Here is a 25,325-nt window from a genome sequence, read left to right on the forward strand (position 1 = left end):
TACCTAACTGTACACATAGTATACACTGCATACTGCCTAACTACATACATTGTATACGTGCATACTACCTAACTGTACACATAGTATACACTGCATACTGCCTAAATACATACATTGTATACAGTGCATACTACCTAACTGTACACATAGTATACACTGCATACTGCCCTAACTACATACATAGTATACAGTGCATACTACCTAACTGTACACATAGTATACACTGCATACTGCCTAACTACATACATAGTATACAGTGCATACTACCTAACTGTACACATAGTATACACTGCATACTGCCTAACTACATACATAGTATACAGTGCATACTACCTAACTGTACACATAGTATACACTGCATACTGCCCTAACTACATACATAGTATACAGTGCATACTACCTAACTGTACACATACTGTAGTATACAGTGCATACTACCTAACTGTACACATAGTATACACTGTATACTGCCCTAAGTACATACGTACTGTAGTATACAGTGCATACTACCTAACTGTACACATAGTACACTACATACTGCCCTAACTACATACATACAGTAGTATACAGAGCATACTACCTAACTGTACACATGGTATACTCTGAATACACCGCATAGTGCCTGACTGTACACATAGTATACATTGCATACTGCCTAACTATACACATAGTAAACACTGCATACTACCTAACTGTACACATGGTATACTCTGAATACACTGCATACTGCCAAATTATACACATAGTATACAATGCATACTGCCTAACTAATAATATATACTGCATACTGTCTAACTGTACACATAGTATATACTTGACTAATTTCCTGGGTTTGATCCTGGCCTTACCTTGTCAACAATCTGTGAAGAGTTTTGTATGTTCTTCCCATGAGTGAGTGAGTGTATGATTGGCTGGGACTGAGTAAAGTGTACACCATGTCCAGCATAAGCAGGTGGTAAAGAAAAGCATGTAACACAGTCATACCAGTATTTATTTGATCTCACAGCAGCTTTAATTATGATGCTAAAACACATCTGTGAAAGTTTTCCAGTCTGAAATTTGTGTACAGGTGCGACATTACTGTAACATCAGTTCCCAAAATTGTGGAATAACAAACAGTAGACATGAAGCAGTAATAAAAGTAAGAAATTATTACAAAAATTAACCATTTATGATGTAAAAAGCATGTTGAAATTGACTGATTTTAATTCTTCTTGTTTACTGTATTAATGATAATCACTTTACTGGTTTTATTCACTGACGTTATTTGACAAATTATCATCCAATCGTGCAATCCTACTGTACCTTGCAACTGAGATATCTTTCATCACTGCAGTGTCTAAAATCTCCCCTCCACTTTTGATTTCATTTAAAATTCATTTTTTCTTTCATTCTCATATGAGTAAAAGCTTAAATGGCTATTAAACCCTTCCTGATTCATATCTTACTCGATATCCATGCTCCTCAGACGATGTTCCTTTCCAGCATGGGTTCCTGATTGAGAATGCGTCTAAAGTCAAAGGCACTCAGGTCGAGAGTTTTAAACCCTCCGTCCAGAATAAGCTCAGCTACGGCGCGACCCACAGCGGGTGATTGCTGCAGTCCGTGCCCACTGAAACCCGTCGCAAAGAACATGTTGCTGACCAGCGGGTGCAGACCCACGATGCCGTTCTGGTCAAACGTGTTGTAGTCATAAAATCCCGCCCATGCTCCTGACACCTGCAACAAAGTATTTATAAAGTAAAAACATTGTTATGTTTAACTACATTAACTAGACAGAATGTAATCATGTAACCATTGCTCACCTTCAGACTCTCAAATGCAGGAACCCGATGGGCCAAATGTGGCCAGACTTTTTCTTGAAAAAACTCATGATCCACATCCAGGTTACTTACATCCGGTTCCTCTGTCTGCAAACAAACAAGTGGTCATTTTCACAGGCTTTCTCTTCTAAGGTGTGTGACGTTGTGTGTCAAAAGTTTACATGCACACATGAGGAAAGTTAAATGTCATGATCCTAAAAAAATCATTACTCATTCAGGTACTCAGGTGGCATGGCAGTGTACTATGCTAGCCTATCACCAGGTTTGGTGGTGCCATCAGTCTAGCCGGAAATTCTATAGACGTATGGCTGTGTCTAAATAAAAGAAAGGTCAGATTAAAATGACCTGTCTGGTCAATGCACCAGTAGAGCTGCTACACAGTGACAAGACTACACAGTGTAACATGGTCCAGCCACTGGCTGGTTTAAAGATGTGTCTGGCTGTTTTACATGTGTTGCAACATATACAGCATTAGAGGGCACTGTGCGGCAGACAAAGGTTGCCAGAGTGCAGAGGGAAATTAAGCATATTTAAATTGGCTGCAAAAATGGAAAACGAATCCAAAAATAAAAGATTGAACATATAATGTTTAAGATTCGATCCCTGCAGTAACTGATATGTGTCTTTCCAAAATTATAAACAAAAGGTTTCACACAGGAAGAGCACTGTGAGCAATTTGCTTATATAAACTATGATTCATATGAAGTTTTGCTTAAATAAATGGTGACCTAGCACTAAAATGTTGTATAACAACTAGACTGTTCTAACTAGACATATTTTAGCCATATAAAAGCTGAGCCACACCTCATCTGGTGACCTCCCCGTGATGTAATTTCCTCCAAGACCCTCTCGTCTGAAGTAAACTCCAGAGTAGTCAATCAGTAATGGAGACTCCAGTCCCGGTCCTTCTGGGCAATGCACCACATACACATACCTGCAGAAATATGATCAAAACAAAAAACACATTCAGAACTGCATGCGAGTGGCTGACATGAATTTCTGCAGCTCTAAATTCATTTCTATTTCATTTTTATTAACTGCTTTATCATCAGGATTGCAATGGAACCAGTTCCAGCAGAAAACATGCCGCAACCCCCTCTACTCAACATAGCCAATCATGTCTGTGAAGACACCAAGCCATCAGATAGCACCCCTGAAATATTAGACCGTTGAATGCGGGTGGCTGAACAGCCTAGCTATTAGGACGTGCACTTGATGGTGTGCCGGTGCCAAGATCAAATAAAATAAGCAGGGTTGCTTCAGGAAGGGCATCTGGCATGAAATCTGTGCCTATTAAGGTATGTGGCCCAGAAAGATCTGCTGTGCGACCCCTAAATAGGGCAGTTGCCCAAAAGATAAACAAACAAAATGACCTCACTTTTAATAATAGAAAGTATTACAACATCAAAGTATGACTATAGATACAAAAGACTCTGGTCTACATCTAGGATTTTAATTATTATTTATTAGGATTTTAACATCATGTTTTATACACCTTCCCTATCACTAGTACAAGAGCATGTGAAATTTTGGATGGCGCTTCCATCTGGAATCGATGTGTGGTTTTTTACAACATCAAAGTATGACTATAGATACAAAAGACTCTGGTCATCTAGGACTTTAATCATGAAAACAACATTTATGATGCACGATTATTAAAATACATTAAATAATGTTCTCTCCAGTTTGTTTCTGCTGTATTCCTACCTTTTTCTAGGTTCCACAGGTACTGGAATGCCATCCAAGGAATCTTTGGGGCCCTGTCCAATACCAACCATTTCGCCAATCTTGGCTGAACCGGCACCGGCCGCATTGACCACAACAGCGCATTCCACCGGCTGGTACTCCAAACTGTTGGGCATTCGCACCTGTTAAAGAAGGAATTCATGGTTTCAGGTCATGCATCGAAATCATGTGAAGCAGAGGTGGACAAATCAGCAACGTGAAAGTTTGTGTTCAGGCTACCAAAAGCCCATTCATATTTGAGTGGTGATGAACTGTGTTTCCTAAATCAAATAGAGTAAGCGTTTTCTGCTAAACTATTTTTATATGACTGTGATAAGCACTATAAATTTAATAGCAAGCAGTATTAAACAAAGACGATGATATAACAAATGCACTTTGGCTAATCTCCACTCCGCCAGCACAATGTGTTATATATTTCACTCAACATTAGTGTTTATACAGTGTATCACAAAAGTGAGTACACCCCTCACATTTCTGCAAATATTTTATTATATCTTTTCATGGGACAACACTATAGACATGAAACTTGGATATAACTTAGAGTAGTCAGTGTATAGCTTGTATAGCAGTGTAGATTTACTGTCTTCTGAAAATAACTCAACACACAGCCATTAATGTCTAAATAGCTGGCAACATAAGTGAGTACACCCCACAGTGAACCTGTCCAAATTGTGCCCAAATGTGTCGTTGTCCCTCCCTGGTGTCATGTGTCAAGGTCCCAGGTGTAAATGGGGAGCAGGGCTGTTAAATTTGGTGTTTTGGGTACAATTCTCTCATACTGGCCACTGGATATTCAACATGGCACCTCATTGCAAAGAACTCTCTGAGGATGTGAGAAATAGAATTGTTGCTCTCCACAAAGATGGCCTGGGCGATAAGAAGATTGCTAACACCCTGAAACTGAGCTACAGCATGGTGGCCAAGATCATACAGCGGTTTTCCAGGACAGGTTCCACTCGGAACAGGCTTCGCCAGGGTCGACCGAAGAAGTTGAGTCCACGTGTTCGGCGTCATATCCAGAGGTTGGCTTTAAAAAATAGACACATGAGTGCTGCCAGCATTGCTGCAGAGGTTGAAGACGTGGGAGGTCAGCCTGTCAGTGCTCAGACCATACGCCGCACACTGCATCAACTCGGTCTGCATGGTCGTCATCCCAGAAGGAAGCTGACGCACAAGAAAGCCAGCAAACAGTTTGCTGAAGACAAGCAGTCCAAGAACATGGATTACTGGAATGCCCTGTGGTCTGACGAGACCAAGATAAACTTGTTTGGCTCAGATGGTGTCCAGCATGTGTGGCGGCGCCCTGGTGAGAAGTACCAAGACAACTGTATCTTGCCTACAGTCAAGCATGGTGGTGGTAGCATCATGGTCTTGGGCTGCATGAGTGCTGCAGTTCATTGAGGGAAACATGAATTCCAACATGTACTGTGACATTCTGAAACAGAGCATGATCCCCTCCCTTCGAAAACTGGGCCTCATGGCAGTTTTCCAACAGGATAACGACCCCAAACACAACCTCCAAGATGACAACTGCCTTGCTGAGGAAGCTGAAGGTAAAGGTGATGGACTAAACCCAATTGAGCACCTGTGGCGCATTCTCAAGTGGAAGGTGGAGGAGTTCAAGGTGTCTAACATCCACCAGCTCCGTGATGTCATCATGGAGGAGTGGAAGAGGATTCCAGTAGCAACCTGTGCAGCTCTGGTGAATTCCATGCCCAGGAGGGTTAAGGCAGTGCTGGATAATAATGGTGGTCACACAAAATATTGACACTTTGGGCACAATTTGGACATGTTCACTGTGGGGTGTACTCACTTATGTTGCCAGCCATTTAGACATTAATGGCTGTGTGTTGAGTTATTTTCAGAAGACAGTAAATCTACACTGCTATACAAGTTGTACACTGACTACTCTAAGTTATATCCAAGTTTTATTTCTATAGTGTTGTCCCATGAAAAGATATAATAAAATATTTGCAGAAATGTGAGGGGTGTACTCACTTTTGTGATACACTGTACATGATAGTGTTAACCCAGCGCTCCAGTCTCTGATACTGAAATGAGTGTCTCATCCGTCTAGTACTGACACTTTTTCCCATCAAATATCTCAGTAAATGAAGAATAGCAGAGCTCTGATGTTCATTCAAGATTCTACTTATAACACTAAAACTCACATTGACATATTTGATCCTTTTGACATTCAAAATGTCTCCATCTGTGGTTGTTGCATCCTGCGAAGAGCATCTAACTCCTGAGACACAAAGAACACACACATCCACAATTAGATAGAATTCTGGCAACAAACACTCAAGAATGATAGTTATTAAAAATACTTAATGCTCTTAAAAATACTGAAGTATTTGTGATGTTTTGGGGTTGTTCTTTCTCCAAAAGTCTGTGGAAACCTTATTAGGATAGATGGAATCATGGACTACATAAATTATAAATAGGTTGTAGTTGGATCTTCCACCAGGAACAGCTTGAGCACAAAATCAAGCAAGCTAAAGAACTAAAGAGGAGACTCCACAGTAGCCTGGAGCATATCAGATTCCTCACTCCTGGCAATGTATTTATTTTAATTATTATTTATTAGGATTTTAACATCATGTTTTATACACCTTCCCTATCACTAGTACAAGAGCATGTGAAATTTTGGATGGCCCTTCCACCTGGAATCGATGTGTGGTTTTATGAACTTTCCACATAATGATTATTGAATCTCAGTACAATTTTTACTGACAGGGCTGTGTAAGGGGTTTGCTGTGGCTCTAGCTTTTAGCATAATCCAGGTAAATGTTTTCTATGTTATTTATGCATTTTCTCCCAATTTAGCATAGTCAATTTGTCTTCTGCTGCCGGGGGATCCCCGATTGCAGTCGAGGTGGGTATTTTGCTGCTCACGCCTCCTCCGACCCACACGCAGATCATAGCGGAATCCTTTTTTACCTACGCACTCTGTACAGACACCTCTCTATCTGCTAATCAGGGTCCTTACACAGCATTTAAAGACCCCACCCACATAGTCCGGTCATCCCACCCTAGCAGAACCATGTCTGCTGCAGGCACTGCCAATTATGCCCGCTAGATGGTGCCCAGTCAACCGGTGGCAACACCGAGTTTCGAACCGAGGAGTTCAGAATCTCGGCGCTGGTGTGCTAGCGAAATATCCCACTGCGCCACCGGGGCCCACATGCATTTTTGACATTTTTTCCTATTTGCAGCAGTTATACTTAGATCTTGATTTGTTTATGTAATTTTTATTTATATACCATTTTAATGTAATAAAATGGCTCGGTGGGTAGCACTGTTGCCTCACAGCAAGAAGGTCCTGTGTTTGATTTCCAGATGGAGCGGTCTAGGTCCTTTCTGTGTGGAGTTTGCATGTTCCCCCCATGTCTGTGTGGCTTTCCTCCCACAGCACAAAGGCTTGCAAGTGAGGTGAATTGAATATACAAACTGTCCATGACTGTGTTTGACATTAAACTTAAACTGATGAATCTTATGTAACCAGTAACTACCTGTCCTGTCATGAATGTAAGTGTGTAAAACATAAAATTAAAATCCTAATAAATAAATTAGGATAAATAGAAATTCAATTTTTCCATTAATGTAGTTGTAGTCATGTGTATTTTCATTTACATTTTCAGCATTTAGCAGACGCTCTTATCCAGAGCGACTTACAGAAGTGCTTCCAAAGTGTACATTTCATTTCTCAAGTTTAGGTAAACAACAGTCGAAGAACACAAATCTGCAAAAACCTGTTAGAACCAAAGTGGTTTTTTTTTTTTTTTTTTTTTTTGGTTTTTTTTGGAATTGGAAAAGGATGGAACAAGATGTTAGTAAATAAGTACAAGTCAGCTTAAGTGCTTAGTAAAGAGGTGGGTTTTTAATCGCTTTTTAAAGACAGCAAGAGACTCAGATGTTCGGACAGACAGAGGAAGTTCATTCCACCACTTGGGCGCTAGAACAGAGAAGAGCCTTGATGCTTGTCTTCCTTTAGTCCTGGATGGAGGCTCAAGTCGAGCGAGACTGGTGGCTCGGAGGTTGCGTGGTACAGAGCGGGGTTTGATTAGACCACGAAGGTAGCTTGGGGCTGGTCCATTTTTGGCTTTGTAGGCGAGCGTTAGTGTGTGAGGTTGAAGTGGAAATATGCACTGGAAATATATGAAGTAATGAAAACAAAGGGGTTGGATACTTGTTTTCCCTCTGTGTAATGTAATGTAAACAAGTTGGCAAGAGAATCTTTAATGAGATCTAGCAATCAGTCACTAAGCACAACATAGACAGTGGATGGAAATGTTGTTTTGGTGCTAAATCTGTATTATTACATAATGGAAAAGGATGTAAGGGTTAACCTGTAACTTCTCCAAAGCACTGGTACACTCCCATTGACATGGCCTTCCGTCTGAACGCGTTCAGGAGGGACCAAGGGTCGAACCAGCCTTCATTCTCAAATCCTAAGCAGAACAATACAGTAAGTGAACACATTACAAAACAGCTAATTATGCACTGAACTACATGTACCATTTGTGAAGTGTTTTTAAAGTGAATATGTGCATTTAAGCTCAAATCTGATTATACATGGATGCCAATAAAACAATAAACAGTTTATACAAGACACAGCAGGACCAAAATATCTAATAATCCAGTAGCTATAAAAAACATACCCTACAAAGCCAAGCAGTGTTAATACACTGACAAACCAAGACTACCCAGACTACTCATTATTATCCAGTCATAACAGCTCTGATCATCCGATACATGGACACCACAAGAAGTGTATCAGACTATATAGCTGCTTATGTGATTAACATTCTGATGCCAGCATGCCCATTGTTGTCACTTTTAGAGGAGGACGAGGACAAGGACAAGCACTGGCATTTTGACTGGCCTGAAACTACGCAGCCACATATACAAAAGGGTTCAATGCCTTGTGTGTTGTGACAGATTCACTGCATTAACAGGAATAAAATGATCTTCTGTTGGCCAGTACCAGAACACCATAGCCTGCATGTCCCCTGGCATAAATGAGACTTCGCTGCCCAACAACCTATCAGCGGTTCAAGATCGGTCTTCTAGTGAGTCGTTCACAAGGAATTACCATCACCCCAACATTTAATAGATCCCTTACCCTTACATGCACAACTGTTCTGAACCAGGCACTGCCATGCAGAATTTTGGGAGCTGGTCCTAAGGTTTTGTCTCCTCAGTGAATATTGTAGTCCTAAAAAAGTAACACTAACCGTAGGAGGCCAGCACAATTCCATCAGTGTTGACCCATGGAAATCTCTCCTTCAGCTGTGTGGGTGACAGCAACATGACCTTCGCTCCAGTATCTCTACAGAGAGAACAAAAACAATAAACAGACACATTTGTACAGTGCTAATACAAAGCAGACAGCAGATCTGTGCATGACAACTCTGAGATGTCCATACAGATGCTGATGCAATAGTATATTAAGAATAAGTCTTTAATCCTACTAACCTCTGAGTAACGTAGTTCTCCTCCATGATGTGTGCCACTGATTCACTTGCCAGGAACAAATAACCTGAATGATTAAACTGCAAATCTACAGGATCCTCATTCAGCACTCCAAGATGTTCCTGCACAGAACAAACCAGCCACCTTACAGTCATAAATGTCACCCAGAGTAACGGTCACTTTTGTCTGTAACGTGTATATGTGTGTAAGGTTGGCATCAATTGGTGTCTTTATGATTTATATGATATTCAAGTACTGTAAAATGAATTCACCTGAAACCTTACTGTCGTACTTAGTAATATTGTTGTTTAATACACACAGAACAGGACTTTTTCAGACAGCTTGGGGAATAGTCTTTGAATATCGCAAACCCTGTCTGAAATGTTTTAAAACCATCCCTTATCATCCCTTAGTGTTAAAATCAGCCTGGTTGGGCGCTCTACAGACACAATTAGCTATGTTCAAGAAAGCTGAGTTACCAGCTTGCTTCTGCAAGATTTTTTTAATTAAATTAATTTAAATTGAATTATAATCCATGGATTAGCAAGGCCATGCAAGAACCTTTGCTTGCATAAAACAAGCCTGAGTCATGGCCTTATGCTGGGGTCACAGTCTTGTTAAAAGTATTGGGAAGTATGGGATATTTTATTGGAATCTTTTATTATTAGAATGACTGAGATTTTGAAACCCACAGTAGATATCCACACTTAAGAAAATGCACACTGTAGCTTACATTAATATTCTTCATGAAGTCTGCAGAGGCCAGTGAGAGCTGGATGTTTTCCTTCAGTGAGAACTGCTGCCGAATTCCTCCAGCAGAAAGCACTGTAGAAGCCTGTGAGTACTGGTACAACAAGAATGAGGGAGATATCAAGAAAAAGATTAACATGTAAAGATCAGAAACTTCAAATCTGACACAGCAGAGCCACTGGGTTTCACTGGGTAGCACTTTATTATTGAGTATGCCACTGGGACGGCTATCTGCCATCGGTTACTCACAGTGGGATCTTTCTCCACCACCACCACTCTTACTCCATCCCGTGCTCTGTTTTTATTCTTAAGCCAGTAAGCAATGGACCAGCCGATCACTCCCCCTCCGATGATAACGATGTCTGCTCGCTCTGGAGGAAGACCACGGGTCAGCTCGAATGGACTCCAGTCACTGCCAGGCATTGCAGCAGCTGCTTTTTCTTTAAATTCTTTAATATGACCTTCTAGATCTAAATTTAACAAGAACAGGAAAAGAAATTTTGATAAGAATGTTTGATCAAATAATTACTTTGTCAACAAAAGGTGCAAGCATATTGTCCTGACTGGTTTAATAAAGCCTGGGATTAGGTCTGGAGCATTCCATGTCCTTGACAATCACCAGGTTTAAATAACTAAAGTATTGAAGCTAGGATGTTCTGAAGTGCAAACTGTGAAGTAGATGACATTTTTAATCCTTTTAGGAAACGGAAGATATAACTTACCACAAGCCATTTCAGTAAGTAAGTCAGTCAGTCAGTCAGTCAGTCAGTAAGAAAGATGGGTGGATGGATGGATGGATGGATGGATGGATGAATAGATGAATGGGTGGATGGATGGATGGATGGATGGATGGGCGGATGGATGGATGGATGGGCGGATGGATGGATGGGCGGATGGATGGATGGATGGGCGGATGGATGGATGGATGGGCGGATGGATGGGCGGATAGACGTATGGATAGATGAATAGATAGAAAGACATATACTTTATTGATCCCGAAGGAAATTAAAGCCCCAGTAGCATTATACAACAAAGAATTAACAGTACAGTACAAAACAAAAGCAAACAGAAAAACTAGAACTGAGTAGTTCTGGTACTTTACATAAAATGGATAACTGGTAACTGTAATGACTATGCATGAGGTATAGTTTCAGTATAAAGATTCAATAGTAATTAAATTATTAAACAGTAAAGTGACATGTGACAAATATTGCACAATGAGTTGGGCCAATATAGCCATATATGATATATATATATATATATATATACATACATACATTTTGACCGCATTTTAATTAGTTTATTACTTTTTCCATTATCATCACACTCTCAGTTGATGAGTTTGGGCAATCATTAAAGCCAGTAAAACACGTTGATTTGAACTGAACTGAACACACATTAATGCTGCACTTGAACTCACCCTGGAAGAAATCTTTGCGTGCGTGGTTGCCTGTACTGAAACTCCTGCATGTTTTAACTCCCAAACTACATTGGTTTTTGGAAATTAAAGCCAGCGCTTTGTACCCACGCAGTACCCTGTGCCACCTCGACATGACCGCTCATAGGTTTAAACCTCATTCAGTGAGAAAAGCGCAGTAAATCCACCTCACTGCTGTATGTGATATTCCACTGCACCTCTCAGGGCGTTTTGCTGGCTCCGCCCACATTTAATACGTCACGTCAGAGTAGGGGAGTAGTGATGGCCATTTCGGCTCTTTTTAGTGAGTCATATTAATTGACTCAGCTCGACAAAAGAGGTTGATTCTTTTGAGAGGTTGATTTGGTTTGCTAGCACTGCAAGCTTAGTTAAAAACTAATCGGTGGTTTCATCTATGATTAATTGTTTAAATGTATTTATGTTTACTTCTTTATGTACACTTCATACTGGTCAGGGTCCTGGTGGGTTTCACGCAATATATAAACACACCTAGACGTAAAGGCAATTTTTAGGGGTGGGCGGATCGATCCAAATATTTTTTTATTTTTTTATTTATATTTTTCCCCCTCTTTTTTCCCCCAATTTTTATCCCCCAGTCTAGTCGTGTCCAATTAAGTCCTCTATACTGATTCGACCCTTCAACGATGACTGAGGACGCCTCTCAACTGACATGTGCCCCCTCCGGTACGCACAGTCAGTACAGACTCCATTTTTCACCCGCACGAGCCGAGTTCATATACTTGACAGGCACTGTGCACGGAGGGACACACCCCCATCAGCATTATTCCTCAGCCCTGTGCAGGCGCCATCAGTCAGCCAGCAGGGGTCGCAGTCGCACCGGTTATGAGGACCTATGATCCGACTTTTTACCACTAACCCTATGAACAACAGCCAATCGTTGTTCATGCTGAGATTCGATACGATGTATTCGAAACCCCAACTCTGGTGAGCTAGCGTACTTTACCGCTGCGCCACCTGAGCGGCTTCGATCAATCCATATATTGAAAGTATTGATACCAACGTTGGTATTGGAGCGATACTTCAGTGTGTTTAGTGCCGGTGACGTCACAGATACGTCACTGTGGATGTATTGTTTTTGTTAGCGATACAGTGAAAGACTCTTGCATTACTTTTTTAATTCTTTCAAAGCTAGGATGCCAGGGACCGTTATTTAGATAAATGATCATCTGGTAACAGCAGTGATAAGCTAAGTTGGTTGCGCTTGTAGCGGTAAATGTTTGTATTGTTGATGCTGCTTATTTTGCACAGAGTATTTAGTTTTTTGTCTGTGTCAACTTTCAAGTACAAATAAAGTACATATATTGAAATTTTACATAACTGTACTTGATTACTGTCCTGATTTGTGCACACAGTGAAAAACAATGGTTCTTTAGTTGAGACGATGGTTCATTTGCATGCTTACGGGCTTCTTTGCATTATGAAATGTAGGACCAATTATCGTCGGAAAAAGAAATAATGCAAACCACATTTAATGTTAGTCCATGGTTTTGTTTTGTGGCCTTGATGCCACTTTTAAAGCTGGCAAGAGCATATATCAATCTCCCTGCTGCAACGTTCTCTTGGATCTAATTAGTATTTGTTTTGTTTTTCTTTCATTTCTGACAGAAGATTGTACGTTTTTAAATACTTTGCTTTGCACATACAGAATAAGGGGCGATTTTTATGAAAATGATAGTGTAAATTATACTTATGTAAGGACGAACGCACCTTACGCACTTTGCGCACTTTACGCAAATTCACGAAACGACCCTAAGACGTAGGTCAGGTTCGTGAATCGGCGCATGCACAGTGAGGCTCTCATTCCATGTGTTTGTGTTTTGGTGAATAAGTGCTCCTTGCTTTTAACTTTGTGCTTATGAATGTAAACAGATCAGCATCTATTTTTTAATTAAAATAAACAAGGACACATACATTTTGTCTTTTTTTTTTAATCTGCCAATTTATTAACTTAGCAAGCACAATGATGTGGTATGAGTTAGCTGCTTGGTGGTGATACGCCATCATGGTAACGTTTTACCTCAGAAGTGACGAGCAAGTAAAGCATCCAGAAACAAGAAATCTGACCGCTTTAAACATCTGAATTTATCTACAACTCTACTAAGAGCTAGGGATGTCCCGATCCGATCTCAAAGATCGGGATCGGGGCCGATCAAGGCATTTTTTAATTGATCGGAATCGGCTTTACTAATGCCGATCGTAATCCCGATCTTTTGTTCTACGTCAGCATGTCCGCTGTGTGGAAATAGTTTCAAGTGGAAAGTAAAAGAAGTTCAATGTGAGCGTTTCACGAGGCGGAAGGAGCAGAGCTGCGTTCATTACTGTAGAATTTTAGTATTTATGTGGTGTGTGAGTCAAGGATCACTCTGGTTTACAAAACAACCTAGTGATGCACTCGTTTAATAAAGAAATAAAAACACAGTATATTTCAGAATAGTCGGGAGCAGAACACTTCATTAACTTCTCCTGTTACGTACCGAATAGCGGAGAGCTAGAGTGAATTGCGCTATTTCATGTTCTATGGAAGGCCTAAAGGGTCAAAACACACTCACTTAGTGTACATACGTCCCTTGTCACAATACAAGCACTTTAAGAACTGGCTTTCCTTCATAACAAAAGAGCCTTTCCATTTCACTGTAATGCTGTTATGTAACTTTTTTCTTATATTCAAGTTAAGCTGCTACACAGATTTCTGTTCATTTTTAGTGTATCACTGCATTAAACAGATTTTTTTTCTTCGAATGTAAAGTTTAAAGTAAAACTGTAATTATCTCACTCATTTTGATTGATTTTGTAAAAATACAAAACATTAAGCCAATAGCTTGGATGCAGCATTTTTCCCTTCAGCACTGCAGAGCTTTTTAATTGTTAAACATATACATTGAATTAATTTGAATAACTGTAATGTACTTGAAGTGTGCACTGTGTGAATAGTATTATCCAGTTCTTATCTAGACAATATCTAGAAAATACAAGTATCGGTTTGAGTATCGGTATCGGATCGGGATCAAAATTAATAATCGGGATCGGTATCGGAAACAAAAAAACGTGATCGGGACATCCCTACTGAGAGCAGCTACTTACGTATTGAAAATGTATTGAAAGTGCAATATTAATATGATATTAATAAATGATAAAGAGTTATAAATATAGAGTAATTTTAGAAACAGAAATCACGGCAATTAGCTTAGCAGCTAACACTAGCGGCTAAGCTAACAAGTACCTGTGTTGCTACATTCAGTACATTTCTCGTGTTTCATAAGAAAGTAGCAGCTCCTCTCACATCTTACATGCTCACTTTTTATTTAATTTGTGGTTGAAAATTATCAAATGACTCTCGAAGCTTAAAGAGTCGACTCTTTCGCAAATGTCACATCACTAATCCAATCCTTCAAGACGTGTTTGTACAACAGGTTTTAGTGCTTTATTGCTGGTCCTGCTTCTAAATTTAATTTGGATTTTTGATGTGTGAGCTAACCGTTAGTTAATTATCAAACCTTTTCCTTAAACTGTTTTATAGACTCAAAGTCTATCACCAATCTCATAAACACCTGCTGTTCGGTCTAGCATCAGCAAACAGTCATCATGTCTACAATTGAACCCATGTACTTTTACAAAAATAAAATACGTTGTTGTACTTTGAAACAGCCCTTTTTTAGGGTCTGTAAAGTCAGATTCAGTGAATGAAATGATGGTGAAATCATCAAGGGATTTGTTGTTTGCAAATTGATGAATGGACTGCAATCCAATAATGTTTACATTACATATTAAATTAACCAAATCTGTTTTATGATTGGGGTTTTTACAAAGCCATTAAAACAATATAAATGATTAAATTCTGCTAAGTGTTAGGGATTTTCAGGGTGGCATTGTGGCTCGGTGGGTAGCCTCGCAGCAAGAAGGTGCAGGGTTCGATCCCCAGGTGGGGCAGTCCTGGTCCTCTCTGTGTGGAGTTTGCATGTTCTCCCTGTGTCTGCAGGGGTTTCCTTCCACAGTCCAAAGACATGCAAGTGAGGTGATTTGGAGATACACAATAGTCTGTGAATGTGTTTGACATTAAACTTGTGAACCGATGAACCTTGTGTAACTACTGTTTCTGTCATGAATGTAACCAAAAGTGTAACACGTGAGTTTTTTTAAACATACACAAAAAAAAAACTTTTCATTCTATTTTTAATTGACCCCACATCCTAATTAGGGTCTGCTGCTAACTGTTCATTAAGTTAGTCAGTGGCAATATCCAAAATACTTAAACAGAATATATCAATATACAGTCTTATGCCAAAGTTTGACCCTTCCCGATCTAACATGTGACACAAATGACACATTTCTGGTGTGACCAGACCTAACTAAGCACTGTTTTATAGTGTTGTATAATAAACATGTGCAAATGAAACATTAATCCCAGTCACTCCATTTATTTTTTCATTTGTTGACAAATTGGCAGGTCATTAATTGCAGAAATAAACATACTGACAGTTTTTTTGGATGTTTCGAACACACACCATTCCAAACAAAACACCACGTAAATGATATTTTCTTAAAAAAGGAAAAAAAAAAATGACATTGAATCTCATCCTGCAATCACAAAAGAAGTATAAAAATATTCACACTGGTCTTCAGATGCCAGGGGAAACTTTCAGTGCTGTATGTTCAGAGCGGTGTGAAGTCTGGGTGTGTTGGTTTACGTTCGTGACAGGCCTCGGTTATCAAGGTCTTTCACCTGGTGGATTAAAGACAAAGTTAATGAGCAAAATGTTCCAAAGAACAAGATTTAACTTTACAGTCCTGTCAAACTATACTGAGATGAAGTCAGGTAGAGCTTACCTTATATATCCTGACCAGCCAGTGCTCTGTAGTGTAAGCCTCCTCAAGCACGTCCAGCTCAAAGTCCTTGTTGCCGATCTCAGCGTTACGTACCCTGTCGTAACCAGGAGGTCGTTCTACAAATAACACATGAATCAATACTGGAACAAATAGGTGTCAGTGTTTATGTTTCTATGTATTGCAGGGCTTTTCAACTCTAGGACAGGAGGCCCCTTGTCCACTGTGTCACTGGTCAACATTATAAACATCATATTGAACACATAGCACGTTTTCTGACATACAGTAATGGAATAACCCATGAAATGTTACAAGAAAGTTGTTTAACAGCTTGAAGGAGGTAGCACTGACGATAAACGAAGGGGGGGTGGGGTGGGGGGATTTGGTAGCCTGAATGCGGTGGAGATTTAGATGCTGAGATTGGGTGCAGGACAGGAATACCCTGAACAGAAATCCAGTCCAAGGGTTTCCAGGTGAAATCTGACCTAGCATGACTCTAACCAGGATAAAACAGTGATGAAAATGAAATAAGGAGAAAGAAACAATATTAATCTGTGCCGGTCTGGTGAGAAATTCTACATTTTTTATTTCTACACATATAATCATTGCTAGTTGTAAACGAGAAATATTAGATACTTGCATCTGCCAAAAATTTGTAGGAAAAATGATCTTTAAGAAACAAAATTGTAATTGTTTAATTAAGTAGTGCATTACGGAAAATGTTTTGCAATGTAAAATTAGTGCAGTGGTGTTTACTGCTACACTGCGGAGATACTCACTGGCCTCGGTGTAGACCTGGCCGAAGCGGTAGTAGCACATCTTGTACATGAGGCAGTTAAGCAGGACGGGCGAGCCCTCTCTGTCCACACGGAATTCACCAGTGGGAGTGTAGTAGTCGTGCTCTTTAATGTGCCTCCCTGTGTCTGTGCTGCCTCCAATCCTCACCATCCACAGAAACTTGTTTATATCTGCAAATAAAACAAGTTGTGATTCCGTACCAAAAGAGGTGCGGGTACGGCAGTGGTAACTCAGACATTGTTATTATTTGATTTGTTAATTTACTATTAAATTATCATTATACCATCAGATGAATATCCAGTCAGTCCACCAAAGATGACCAACACGTAACTGACATCGAGCTCTCGCATAATCTCGTATGCTTTCTCCTCCGTGGAAGCCATTGCCTAGACACACACGCACAAACAGATTTACTATAAATTCCACAGCATCAAACTACAGGGTATATGTAACAGTTCCTGACTGGAAACCTGACAGTTACCTGGCCAACTCTAGAGATGTGCGTGTTGTTCCAGGTGTTATTGTCTACCAGGATGGTTCGATTCGCCATGGCTGTTATCTGATAGCCGTAATCCCACCAGGACATGACCTTGGCATCCTGCATATCCAAGACACATTAAAAAGATATTTAAAGACAATCTTTAATCAAAATTTATTCAAAGCGTATGTTGTAATTAATAAATAAATAAGGCAAATGTGTGTAGGAAAATTTTATTTGGATTAGTCCCTGATAACTCTAGTTTGATTAAGGTCTTCACTTTATTATTTTTACAATTAAGCTATGTCTTAAATCAGCTTTACACAGTTCCAAGATTAAAACCCCCTAACAGCAAGTATAATGCAACAGTGTCAAAAACTGTTAAGAGGGGCTAAACCCTAAAACTTTAGAATTTGCAAGGTAGTTGTGCATCGCTACTGAAAAGCTTTATGTGGTATACAATATGAATGAAAAATTAAATACCGACCTCAGGAGTGTTGTGTCTGAGCCAGTAGTAAGCCTCTCTGAAATCGTCAAAGATGATGCGGCTGCCGTCTCCTCCGCGGGCGGAAAGTACGATGGAGGGTGAAGAGTAGGCCTCGCTTGTCACCCATGTCGAGTGGAAGGTGTACGTGATCAGAAAGAAAGCCATCACCAAGATCATCCCACTGGCAACCTGTAATCAGATGTAATAAACACAGTCAGTAAGGTTTGTTCAGGTAGATGTGAAAATAATGACACTAAATCAGACAGCAGCAGGACCTGACAAAGAAAATTAAATAACATTTACTGCAACAAAAAAAGAATTGCATTTTGGGTTTTCATCCCTCCATCCTAGTAGTGGATACATGTACAGAAGATACTAAGAAACTTGTCATTTTGGGACCACAGGAGAGTGTGATTAGTTGCAGATGTGAGGTCAAATGCCATAAATGAGAACTTAATTTTTACAGGAATGTTCTGAGGAAAAGGGTATAAGAATGTTGGGTACGATTATGATCGGTACTGTAAAAGCAAAAGGGATACGTCTAAAAATAAATAAATACATAAAAAAGTATAATTGTATATAATATAATAAGTGCAATCTTTCTATACAAAACGCATTAGGGACAGTGGTAGCCTAATGGGTATGGCTTTGGGCTATCAACCGGAAGATTGGTGGCTCAAATCCAGGCTCTGCTATGCAGCCACTGTTGGGTCCTTGAGCAAGGCACTTAACCCTCTCTGCTCCAGGGGTGCCATAAGTTGGCTGACCCTGCGCTCTGATATGCGAAGAAAGAATTTCATTGTACTGTACACGTGTATATGTATATATGACAAATAAAGTATATCTTCTATATATTTATGTTGGGTTGAACGGCTGGGTCTTAAACTGCACTCCATTTACAAAACTGTGCACCAAACAGAACCCTTACCAACAATAAAAAAGTACTTCAGCATTTTTATAAGCTTTTTTTAATTGCTTTTGTTTTTCTTGTTCTCGTATTGGTTTCTGAGCGCTGTGCCCCACTGATAGATCAATGTAGAGAACTTCAGTTTCACCTCATTTTTGATAGGATAGGTGGAGTCCTGCTGCTTTTTGGTCTTTTTGTCAGATCGAGTGACATCCAAGTTCTTCATGTAGGTGGTGAGCACCTGAGAAACACCAATTCCTGACAGAATGCACATAACTGGAGCCAGAACCAGCATGAGACGCACCTGGGAGGGAAAGAAAAAAAGTTAACATTAATAGGCGCAGGAAACAAAAGAGAGACCTAGAATTATAACAGACCCTAAACAACAGGAACGTTTACATAGATCGTACCATTACAGCTGAGAAGTACATGCTGGTTACACCATACATGATGATGAAAATCCTGGCATCTGACAGATTGCTGAAGCAATAATACAGACCCACTACAGGACAGAAATACACATTTTACAGTCTGGTCTCATTATTTTTGACAAAGCTTTCATTTTTTAAAACATACATGGAAAAAAAATCTTACCAGGGAACATAAAGACCAGCAGCTGCAGATCAAAGTAGTAGGAAGACCAGGTGGTGGGCTGATGCTCAGATACAGAGGCGATGATGGGGATGTTGTTCTTTGCATAGGAAGGGTCCAACAGCGAGTAGAAACGACCAGTCCATGGAGAAATCTTACCTAACCACACCACAGAGAGCCTCATTATCCACATAGAAAACCAGATGGAGTATTTTGTACTTGTTTTTAGACAATAGAATATATTTTTTCTTATCTATTTTTTATCATGTACACAAAGATTAATAACCTGTTACTACAGATGCAAAATCATTCAGTTATCAATCTAACAATTACTTTAGTTCAGACTATGAGACATGTAATGATTCTCTGCAGCTGCTAACTTTTATAGATCCAAAAATTTAGCACTGTAAATAAAGTACGAGGGTTCTTCAAATCGGAGTAGTAATTGGTCATCTCTGAGAGACTGAGAGGGCTTATAGTCTGGATTTAGCACCATCCAATTTCAACATTTTCGGACGCTCAAAGAAGCTTAAAGGGAAGAAGATTTTCATGTGATCATGATAATGCGAAAGCAGCAGTGCATTAATGGCTACACGCTCAACCAAAAAGATTTTCACTGATGGCATTAAATTGGTACAAAGCTAGGGCGCCCAGGTGGCACAGCGGGATATTCCGCTAGCACACCAGTGCAGAGTTTCTGAACTCCTCGGTTCGAAACTCGGCGTTGCCACCGGTCAGCTGGGTGCCATCTAACGGGCATAATTGGCAGTGCGTGCAGCAGATACTAATTGGCCACCGTATCCGCAGGGTGGGGACCAGACTATGCGTGGGTGGGGTCTTCATACGCTGTGTAAGGACCCTGATTGGTGGAAAAGGGCTGTGCACGTGTCGGAAGAGGCATGTACAGCGACATTCTCTCCTCGGATGCAATCGGGTATCCCTCAGCAGCGGAAGCCAAATTGAGTGCGCTAAATCATGAAGCAGACACCAATCTATTACAGAGATTCACCGGTCCACTCAAATGACTTGACTCACCCCACAGACATACCCACATGGTCAATTTAGAGCAGCCAAACACATTTAACATGTCTTTAAAAGGCGGGGTAAACCCAGCGTACACTGAGGAAAAGATGTGGGGAGAACACTTCAAACTTCTCAAAGAGTTACCAGAGGCAAAGTTCAAACCCATCAAACCTTTAATTCAATCAAAATACAAAGACCTGACACTGCTGTGTGTAACTACAGGGTGTGGTCCTTACCTGTCAACATGAGAACAGTTCCAGCAGAGAGCAGCACAAAGCCGACCAGGGAAATGACGCTTTTGAAAAGGATCTCGAACTGCTGGGCATTCAGTTTGCTGCGTAGGTAGTCCACAAAGGCGTGGATCTGACACAGGCCGAACACACCGAACGCTGCCATGTGCTCAGAGGACTGCACCGGCTAATGATGGGACAAAAAGAGAAGAATTAGGTGATTACATTTATTGTTGTTACTGTTGCAAACGTTGTGAATATATAAAAAACACAATGAAACAGAACTGACTAAAACAACTTGATTAAAGCTTATGTATTTGAACATTAATATCAGAACAAAAAAAATCACAAAAAGCCTTTTTGGACACACCTTTAGTGGTCACAAAAAAAAACATGACAGACTACGAGGCTAGCAGTTTCAATACTACAAATGCAGGGGATAATGAGGATTATAGCTACTCTGGTCTTCTAGAACCAAAATTCAGCATACAGTGGTACCATGGGAACTGCTATGCTGATGAACATAGTCCTTGAGTGAGTTTTTTAGACTACCAAAGCTAAGTTTGTCCACAAACCTAGGACATCTGTCTCAAGAGGGTTTACAGATGGGCTAAAAAAATATCTTGGACTATTTACATCCTCAATGCAGATATTTGATTCTTCTGCCCTCTGGTGGGAGTGCTACAAGTACGTAAAATCAAGGCCAGATCTATTTTTCAAACCTTTATACTAAAAGCAACTCAAAACAGGTTAAGGTAAGGGACTCTAATGTTTCCTACATAACCAGAAGTTCAATTCAGCCTCTGCAAAGCTCCTCCTGACAACTGAGGGTTACAGGGCATAGACTAACAATATTCTGGTTAATCGGCACCACAACCCACAACCCAATAATGCACCTGGTTCAGCTGCTACATTTACATACCTGAAATCCCACAAAGGAGATCTGCATGGACAGGATGGTCCCCAGGCAGTAGACAGTGCAGTAAGCCACATAGATGCGGTGGGAGAACCGGCCAGTGAGCATCAGCACCAGCACGTGCAGAGGGATCAGGTTAATGAGGAAGACGTAACCTCCCCATGAGGACACCTGCAGCCAAAAAAAGCAAGCACACACCAGTGATGATGACATTCTGCTAAGCTTGTATTGAAAAAAAAACACAGTGTGAATGTTTGAACCAAGCTGCAATATTGGTGTGTGATGCCCACCATGTAAAAGTAAGCCAGGGCGCATATGGATGACCAGTAAATGGAGCCTGAATTCACAGCTTTGATCCACATGTAGTAGGTCAGCAGCATGCAGAAAATGGCAATGCCTTAAGGAGGGGAAAAAAAACGATTAATCAACTACACAGAATTCTCTCTGCCATTTACACAAATCTGTGTGTATGGAAACACTTCAAACCTTATTTCTAGACTAATTCTAATTACATTTGAAAGTAGTTACATAGCACATGTGCATTTTTAGTATCATGACAGTAGAGGCAAGAGCTTTTTTCACCCTATTTCGATTACTTAAAATCTCATTTCCAGTGTGTCAACTGGCTAATCATTAAAGCAACCATAACAAAACAGCAGAACTATTGTGTTCTACATGTAATTGTTTGCTAATATTCAGGAATATTAAGTGCTCACTTTAAACAATGTTGGGTCCCATACTGCATGGATTTGACATACAGGTTCGAATCTCAGTTGTGCTATCGACATACAGACATGACCGCCTATGTTGAAGAGAGACAGGGGATCAGTGCACTGTCAGTGCAGGACCCCAAGCCCAGACAAAAACAGGAGGGCATTCGGCATAAAAATTTTACCTAATCAGGTACCAGACTAGAACAACTTATGCAGTTCAAGTTGCTTTATCATCAATTCTTTATCTACATAAAAGTACATAACTAAATGTGCCATCAGGAGCATGGTGGAACACAGAACCAGAGTGCAATCAATACAATATACACAGTGCAGACAAAAACACGATGAGCACACAATAAGAAAAACATGAACGGGACAGGGATGAGACCAAACAGCAGTGCGGTGTTAACCAGTACATATTACTAAGTATATATACAGTAAGGCTGTGCTAAAACAAAAGCGTAGCATGACTATAACACATAGCAGTGTGGTGTTTATACAGAGCTTATTACATCAGCAGTTATCAAAGCAATAGCCCTGTCTAAGTGGTGCCCCGTCTTCTCTAAAATTATGCACTGGCCTTGGATGTTAGATTTAATTAGGTGGCTAAATAATGTATCATTTAAAATATAATTTACACCAGTTAAATGATCTCATCTTAATACACAACTGTGCACTTGTAACCTGCTGAAGCTGAGGAGAAAAGCATACCTTCATTATCATATGAGCCTGCTACAGAACGGGAGATGTATCCTGGAACAACTGCAATCATAGCAGCAGCAAGCAGTCCAGCACCAGCATCCTATAAAGAAAGATTAAGTCAGTTGTGTGTAAATAAAACCATTTACCTAATCAAATTAATCAGTGGCCAGAAAAGAAAAGAAACTGCAGATGCTCTTCAAACCTTAAGCTCCTTAGTGAAGTGGTAGGTGACAATGGCGGTAAAGGATGAGAAGAGTGGCGCGAGGAACACACAGACATTGCGAATGTCGATGGTGATGTGGAAAAAGTGCAGCACGTGGTAAAGAGCCGCTGAGGTGACCATTAAACCTGCAGAAAGATTAAACATACTAAATAAATGCAACATTTAAAGGTTTCATTAAAAAGCATGACATTTAAGGTTAGCAGTAGACATTCTGATAACATTAAGTTACATAGTTTAGCACATAAATTCCATGAATAAAAAACAAGCTTAATTTGTTGTGAAATCTCAAACTGATCTCATACAAGCAGTGTTACAAATAGCCACACCCAAATACGACAAACAAACTTTAAGTTTCATTCACTGTACCAGGATAGATGGTGCCACCAATGATTCTCCCAAGTGGATACCACGCACGGTCATCAAACCAGTTGTGAAATTTGTAAAAGCCCTCCTCAGCCAGGAAACGTGTGGTACGGTAATTGAAATACCTGCGTTTGAAGGAAAATAGAAACTATAAGCACAATGCATTGTGTGAATAAACAGAGATTTATTTTTACAATATTATGCAGATTACAGTTGTGCAAGTACGTACGGATCAAACTCGTGGATGACACTTTCGAACCTCAGAACGGAGAAGAGCCGAGTGGAAAATGCTGTAGGGAGAGGTTAGATGCACTGTTATTAAGCACACAGTTGTAAAACTGACTGTATACTACAATCCTCACACTACTTTGTTCAGGTTTCTTTACAAATTCAGTACTAGTTGTGAATGGAGAACATTTCACACATTTTCTTTTGACTTACATTTACTAAATTATTTGTAATAAATTCTTAGTATCAGGCAGAATATTCAGCATTTACAACACTAATGTAACAATTAAGTAATAATGGTTAAACACATCTGTTCTCCTAAGGCTAATACACATCCAAAAAGGTTAATTCTTCTGTTATAACAGGACAAATCAGTGAAATTCACTTACACAGGATGGCTGCCATGGACAGGATGAGAAGCTTCAGCAGTGTGTCCTGCTTCTCATAGGACAGCCGGAGGAACCCCAGCTTGGTCATCTTTGCTCTGAAGGAGGACTACCGCTCAAAACCTGAAAATGAGCAAAAAATAAGCAATATTAATGACATTTAATAATGTATGCATACAAAATCGTCTTTTCATGAAAAAAAAAAACACAGAAGTAAACAATCACTGGGGTCTGACTGTAGTTCCTGTCTAACCAGTAAAGGACACGTTCATTAAACACCCAAACTGTACAAAGATGCAGCTCAACCAGTCAGGTAAGAACACTCTCCACCCATTTTTGTCAAAAAAAACCGCCTTCTTTTGGTGTAATTGGCTGATAATCTGCGGCTGTTAAACAGCGATTGGCTGTTTTCTTGGCTCATTCAGAGGACAGCCAATCCTAGCACTGGACAGTGGTTTTCCTGAAAACGGGTAGGCGATGAAAACGACAGTAAGCAAGCAATAAATTGTATTTAAAACTACAGAAGTATTTCTCTTTTTAAATCTTGCACTACCGTTTATTATGTTTAAAAAGTTAACAATACATCTGTAAAAATATACGTTTTTTCCTGGGATAAGTTTATAAACGGGGAATAATCTAGGCTACATATACCGGGCAAATACATTGTAATATTAAGCATTTTTATTTATAACGAATATAAATATTTAAAATCGTATGCACTGTAAATGTGAAGCTTTACTATGCAAAATATAACACTACAAATGTAAAAACAAAATAACCAATATAGCCTTTTCAACTGCAACTGCTGACCTGAACTAGCTATGTTGCTAAGGAGTAAGCAAACACTGCATAATTGTAGACCTTCTTATGCACTAATATAATTACTCTTTATACTAAAATATATTATTCTTACTGTCCCTCAGCAAAAAAAAAAAGCAAATGTTGTAATTAAATTACCAATTTCTTTCATGGGCGCTTCACTTCCACTCCTGTTACACTCCACTTTACCACACACTGCCGTCTGAGCAGTTACAGTCCCGCCCAGCCACGTTTAGCTCCCGCTTATTTGTGGATTCAAGGACCTGTCTAAGAATTCTCTCTTCTAATTGGTTGCTAAGCTGTCACTCAAGTGCTGAACTAGTCTACGCGTTCCTTATGGCGCTTCAAATGTGACGTGTCCTTACAGAAGTAACTAACTCACCG

At 39.9% G+C, this 25,325-nt stretch overlaps 3 protein-coding genes across 5 annotated transcripts in view; 1 reads left to right on the forward strand and 2 right to left on the reverse strand.

The window, feature by feature from the left end:
• rps25 (ribosomal protein S25) overlaps nt 1-25,325 on the forward strand; it is a 240,040-nt gene that overhangs the window by 148,946 nt on the left and 65,769 nt on the right. The window contains exon 1 of one of the 3 annotated variants that reach the window (XM_063014573.1): nt 18,790-18,793. The exons of the other annotated variants lie outside the window; for them this stretch is intronic. Coding sequence (XP_062870643.1) covers nt 18,792-18,793 — 2 coding nt within the window. The 5' untranslated portion in view covers nt 18,790-18,791. Of the gene's footprint in view, nt 1-18,789; nt 18,794-25,325 lie in introns of those variants that run through there. 3 annotated transcript variants of the gene reach the window in all.
• On the reverse strand, nt 974-11,350 carry foxred1 (FAD-dependent oxidoreductase domain containing 1). The gene is made up of 11 exons (XM_063014669.1): nt 11,218-11,350; nt 10,047-10,267; nt 9,781-9,891; nt 9,051-9,169; nt 8,810-8,904; nt 7,922-8,023; nt 5,741-5,817; nt 3,531-3,691; nt 2,628-2,757; nt 1,806-1,910; nt 974-1,719 (listed from the first exon to the last, which is right to left on the reverse strand). Exons 1-11 carry the CDS (start codon nt 11,348-11,350, stop codon nt 1,465-1,467), a joined length of 1,509 nt encoding a protein of 502 aa, XP_062870739.1. The 3' UTR covers nt 974-1,464.
• Nucleotides 15,656-25,161, reverse strand: stt3a (STT3 oligosaccharyltransferase complex catalytic subunit A). The gene is made up of 18 exons (XM_063014570.1): nt 25,080-25,161; nt 24,126-24,245; nt 23,738-23,798; nt 23,512-23,633; nt 23,125-23,270; nt 22,932-23,022; nt 21,798-21,904; nt 21,514-21,678; nt 20,598-20,778; nt 19,342-19,497; nt 19,158-19,249; nt 18,896-19,051; nt 17,841-18,029; nt 17,357-17,473; nt 17,159-17,261; nt 16,857-17,045; nt 16,081-16,196; nt 15,656-15,976 (listed from the first exon to the last, which is right to left on the reverse strand). Exons 2-18 carry the CDS (start codon nt 24,211-24,213, stop codon nt 15,938-15,940), a joined length of 2,118 nt encoding a protein of 705 aa, XP_062870640.1. The 5' UTR covers nt 24,214-24,245; nt 25,080-25,161; the 3' UTR covers nt 15,656-15,937.

Source organism: Trichomycterus rosablanca, chromosome 18, assembly GCF_030014385.1.
Source record: "Trichomycterus rosablanca isolate fTriRos1 chromosome 18, fTriRos1.hap1, whole genome shotgun sequence".
In the NCBI taxonomy this organism is placed as follows: Eukaryota; Metazoa; Chordata; class Actinopteri; order Siluriformes; family Trichomycteridae; genus Trichomycterus; species Trichomycterus rosablanca.

Coding starts and splice junctions, on each gene's coding strand:
- foxred1 (XM_063014669.1), bottom strand. CDS start 11,350: ATGTCGAGGTGGCACAGGGTACTGCGTGGGTACAAAGCGCTGGCTTTA. Junction 8,905..9,050: donor GAGAACTACGTTACTCAGAG/GTTAGTAGGATT, acceptor TTCTCTCTGTAG/AGATACTGGAGCGAAGGTCA. Junction 1,911..2,627: donor CGGGGAGGTCACCAGATGAG/GTGTGGCTCAGC, acceptor GTTTGTTTGCAG/ACAGAGGAACCGGATGTAAG.
- stt3a (XM_063014570.1), bottom strand. CDS start 24,213: ATGACCAAGCTGGGGTTCCTCCGGCTGTCCTATGAGAAGCAGGACACA. Junction 21,905..22,931: donor AGGCTCATATGATAATGAAG/GTATGCTTTTCT, acceptor CCCCTCCTTAAG/GCATTGCCATTTTCTGCATG. Junction 18,030..18,895: donor CCTATCCTATCAAAAATGAG/GTGAAACTGAAG, acceptor ATCTGATTACAG/GTTGCCAGTGGGATGATCTT.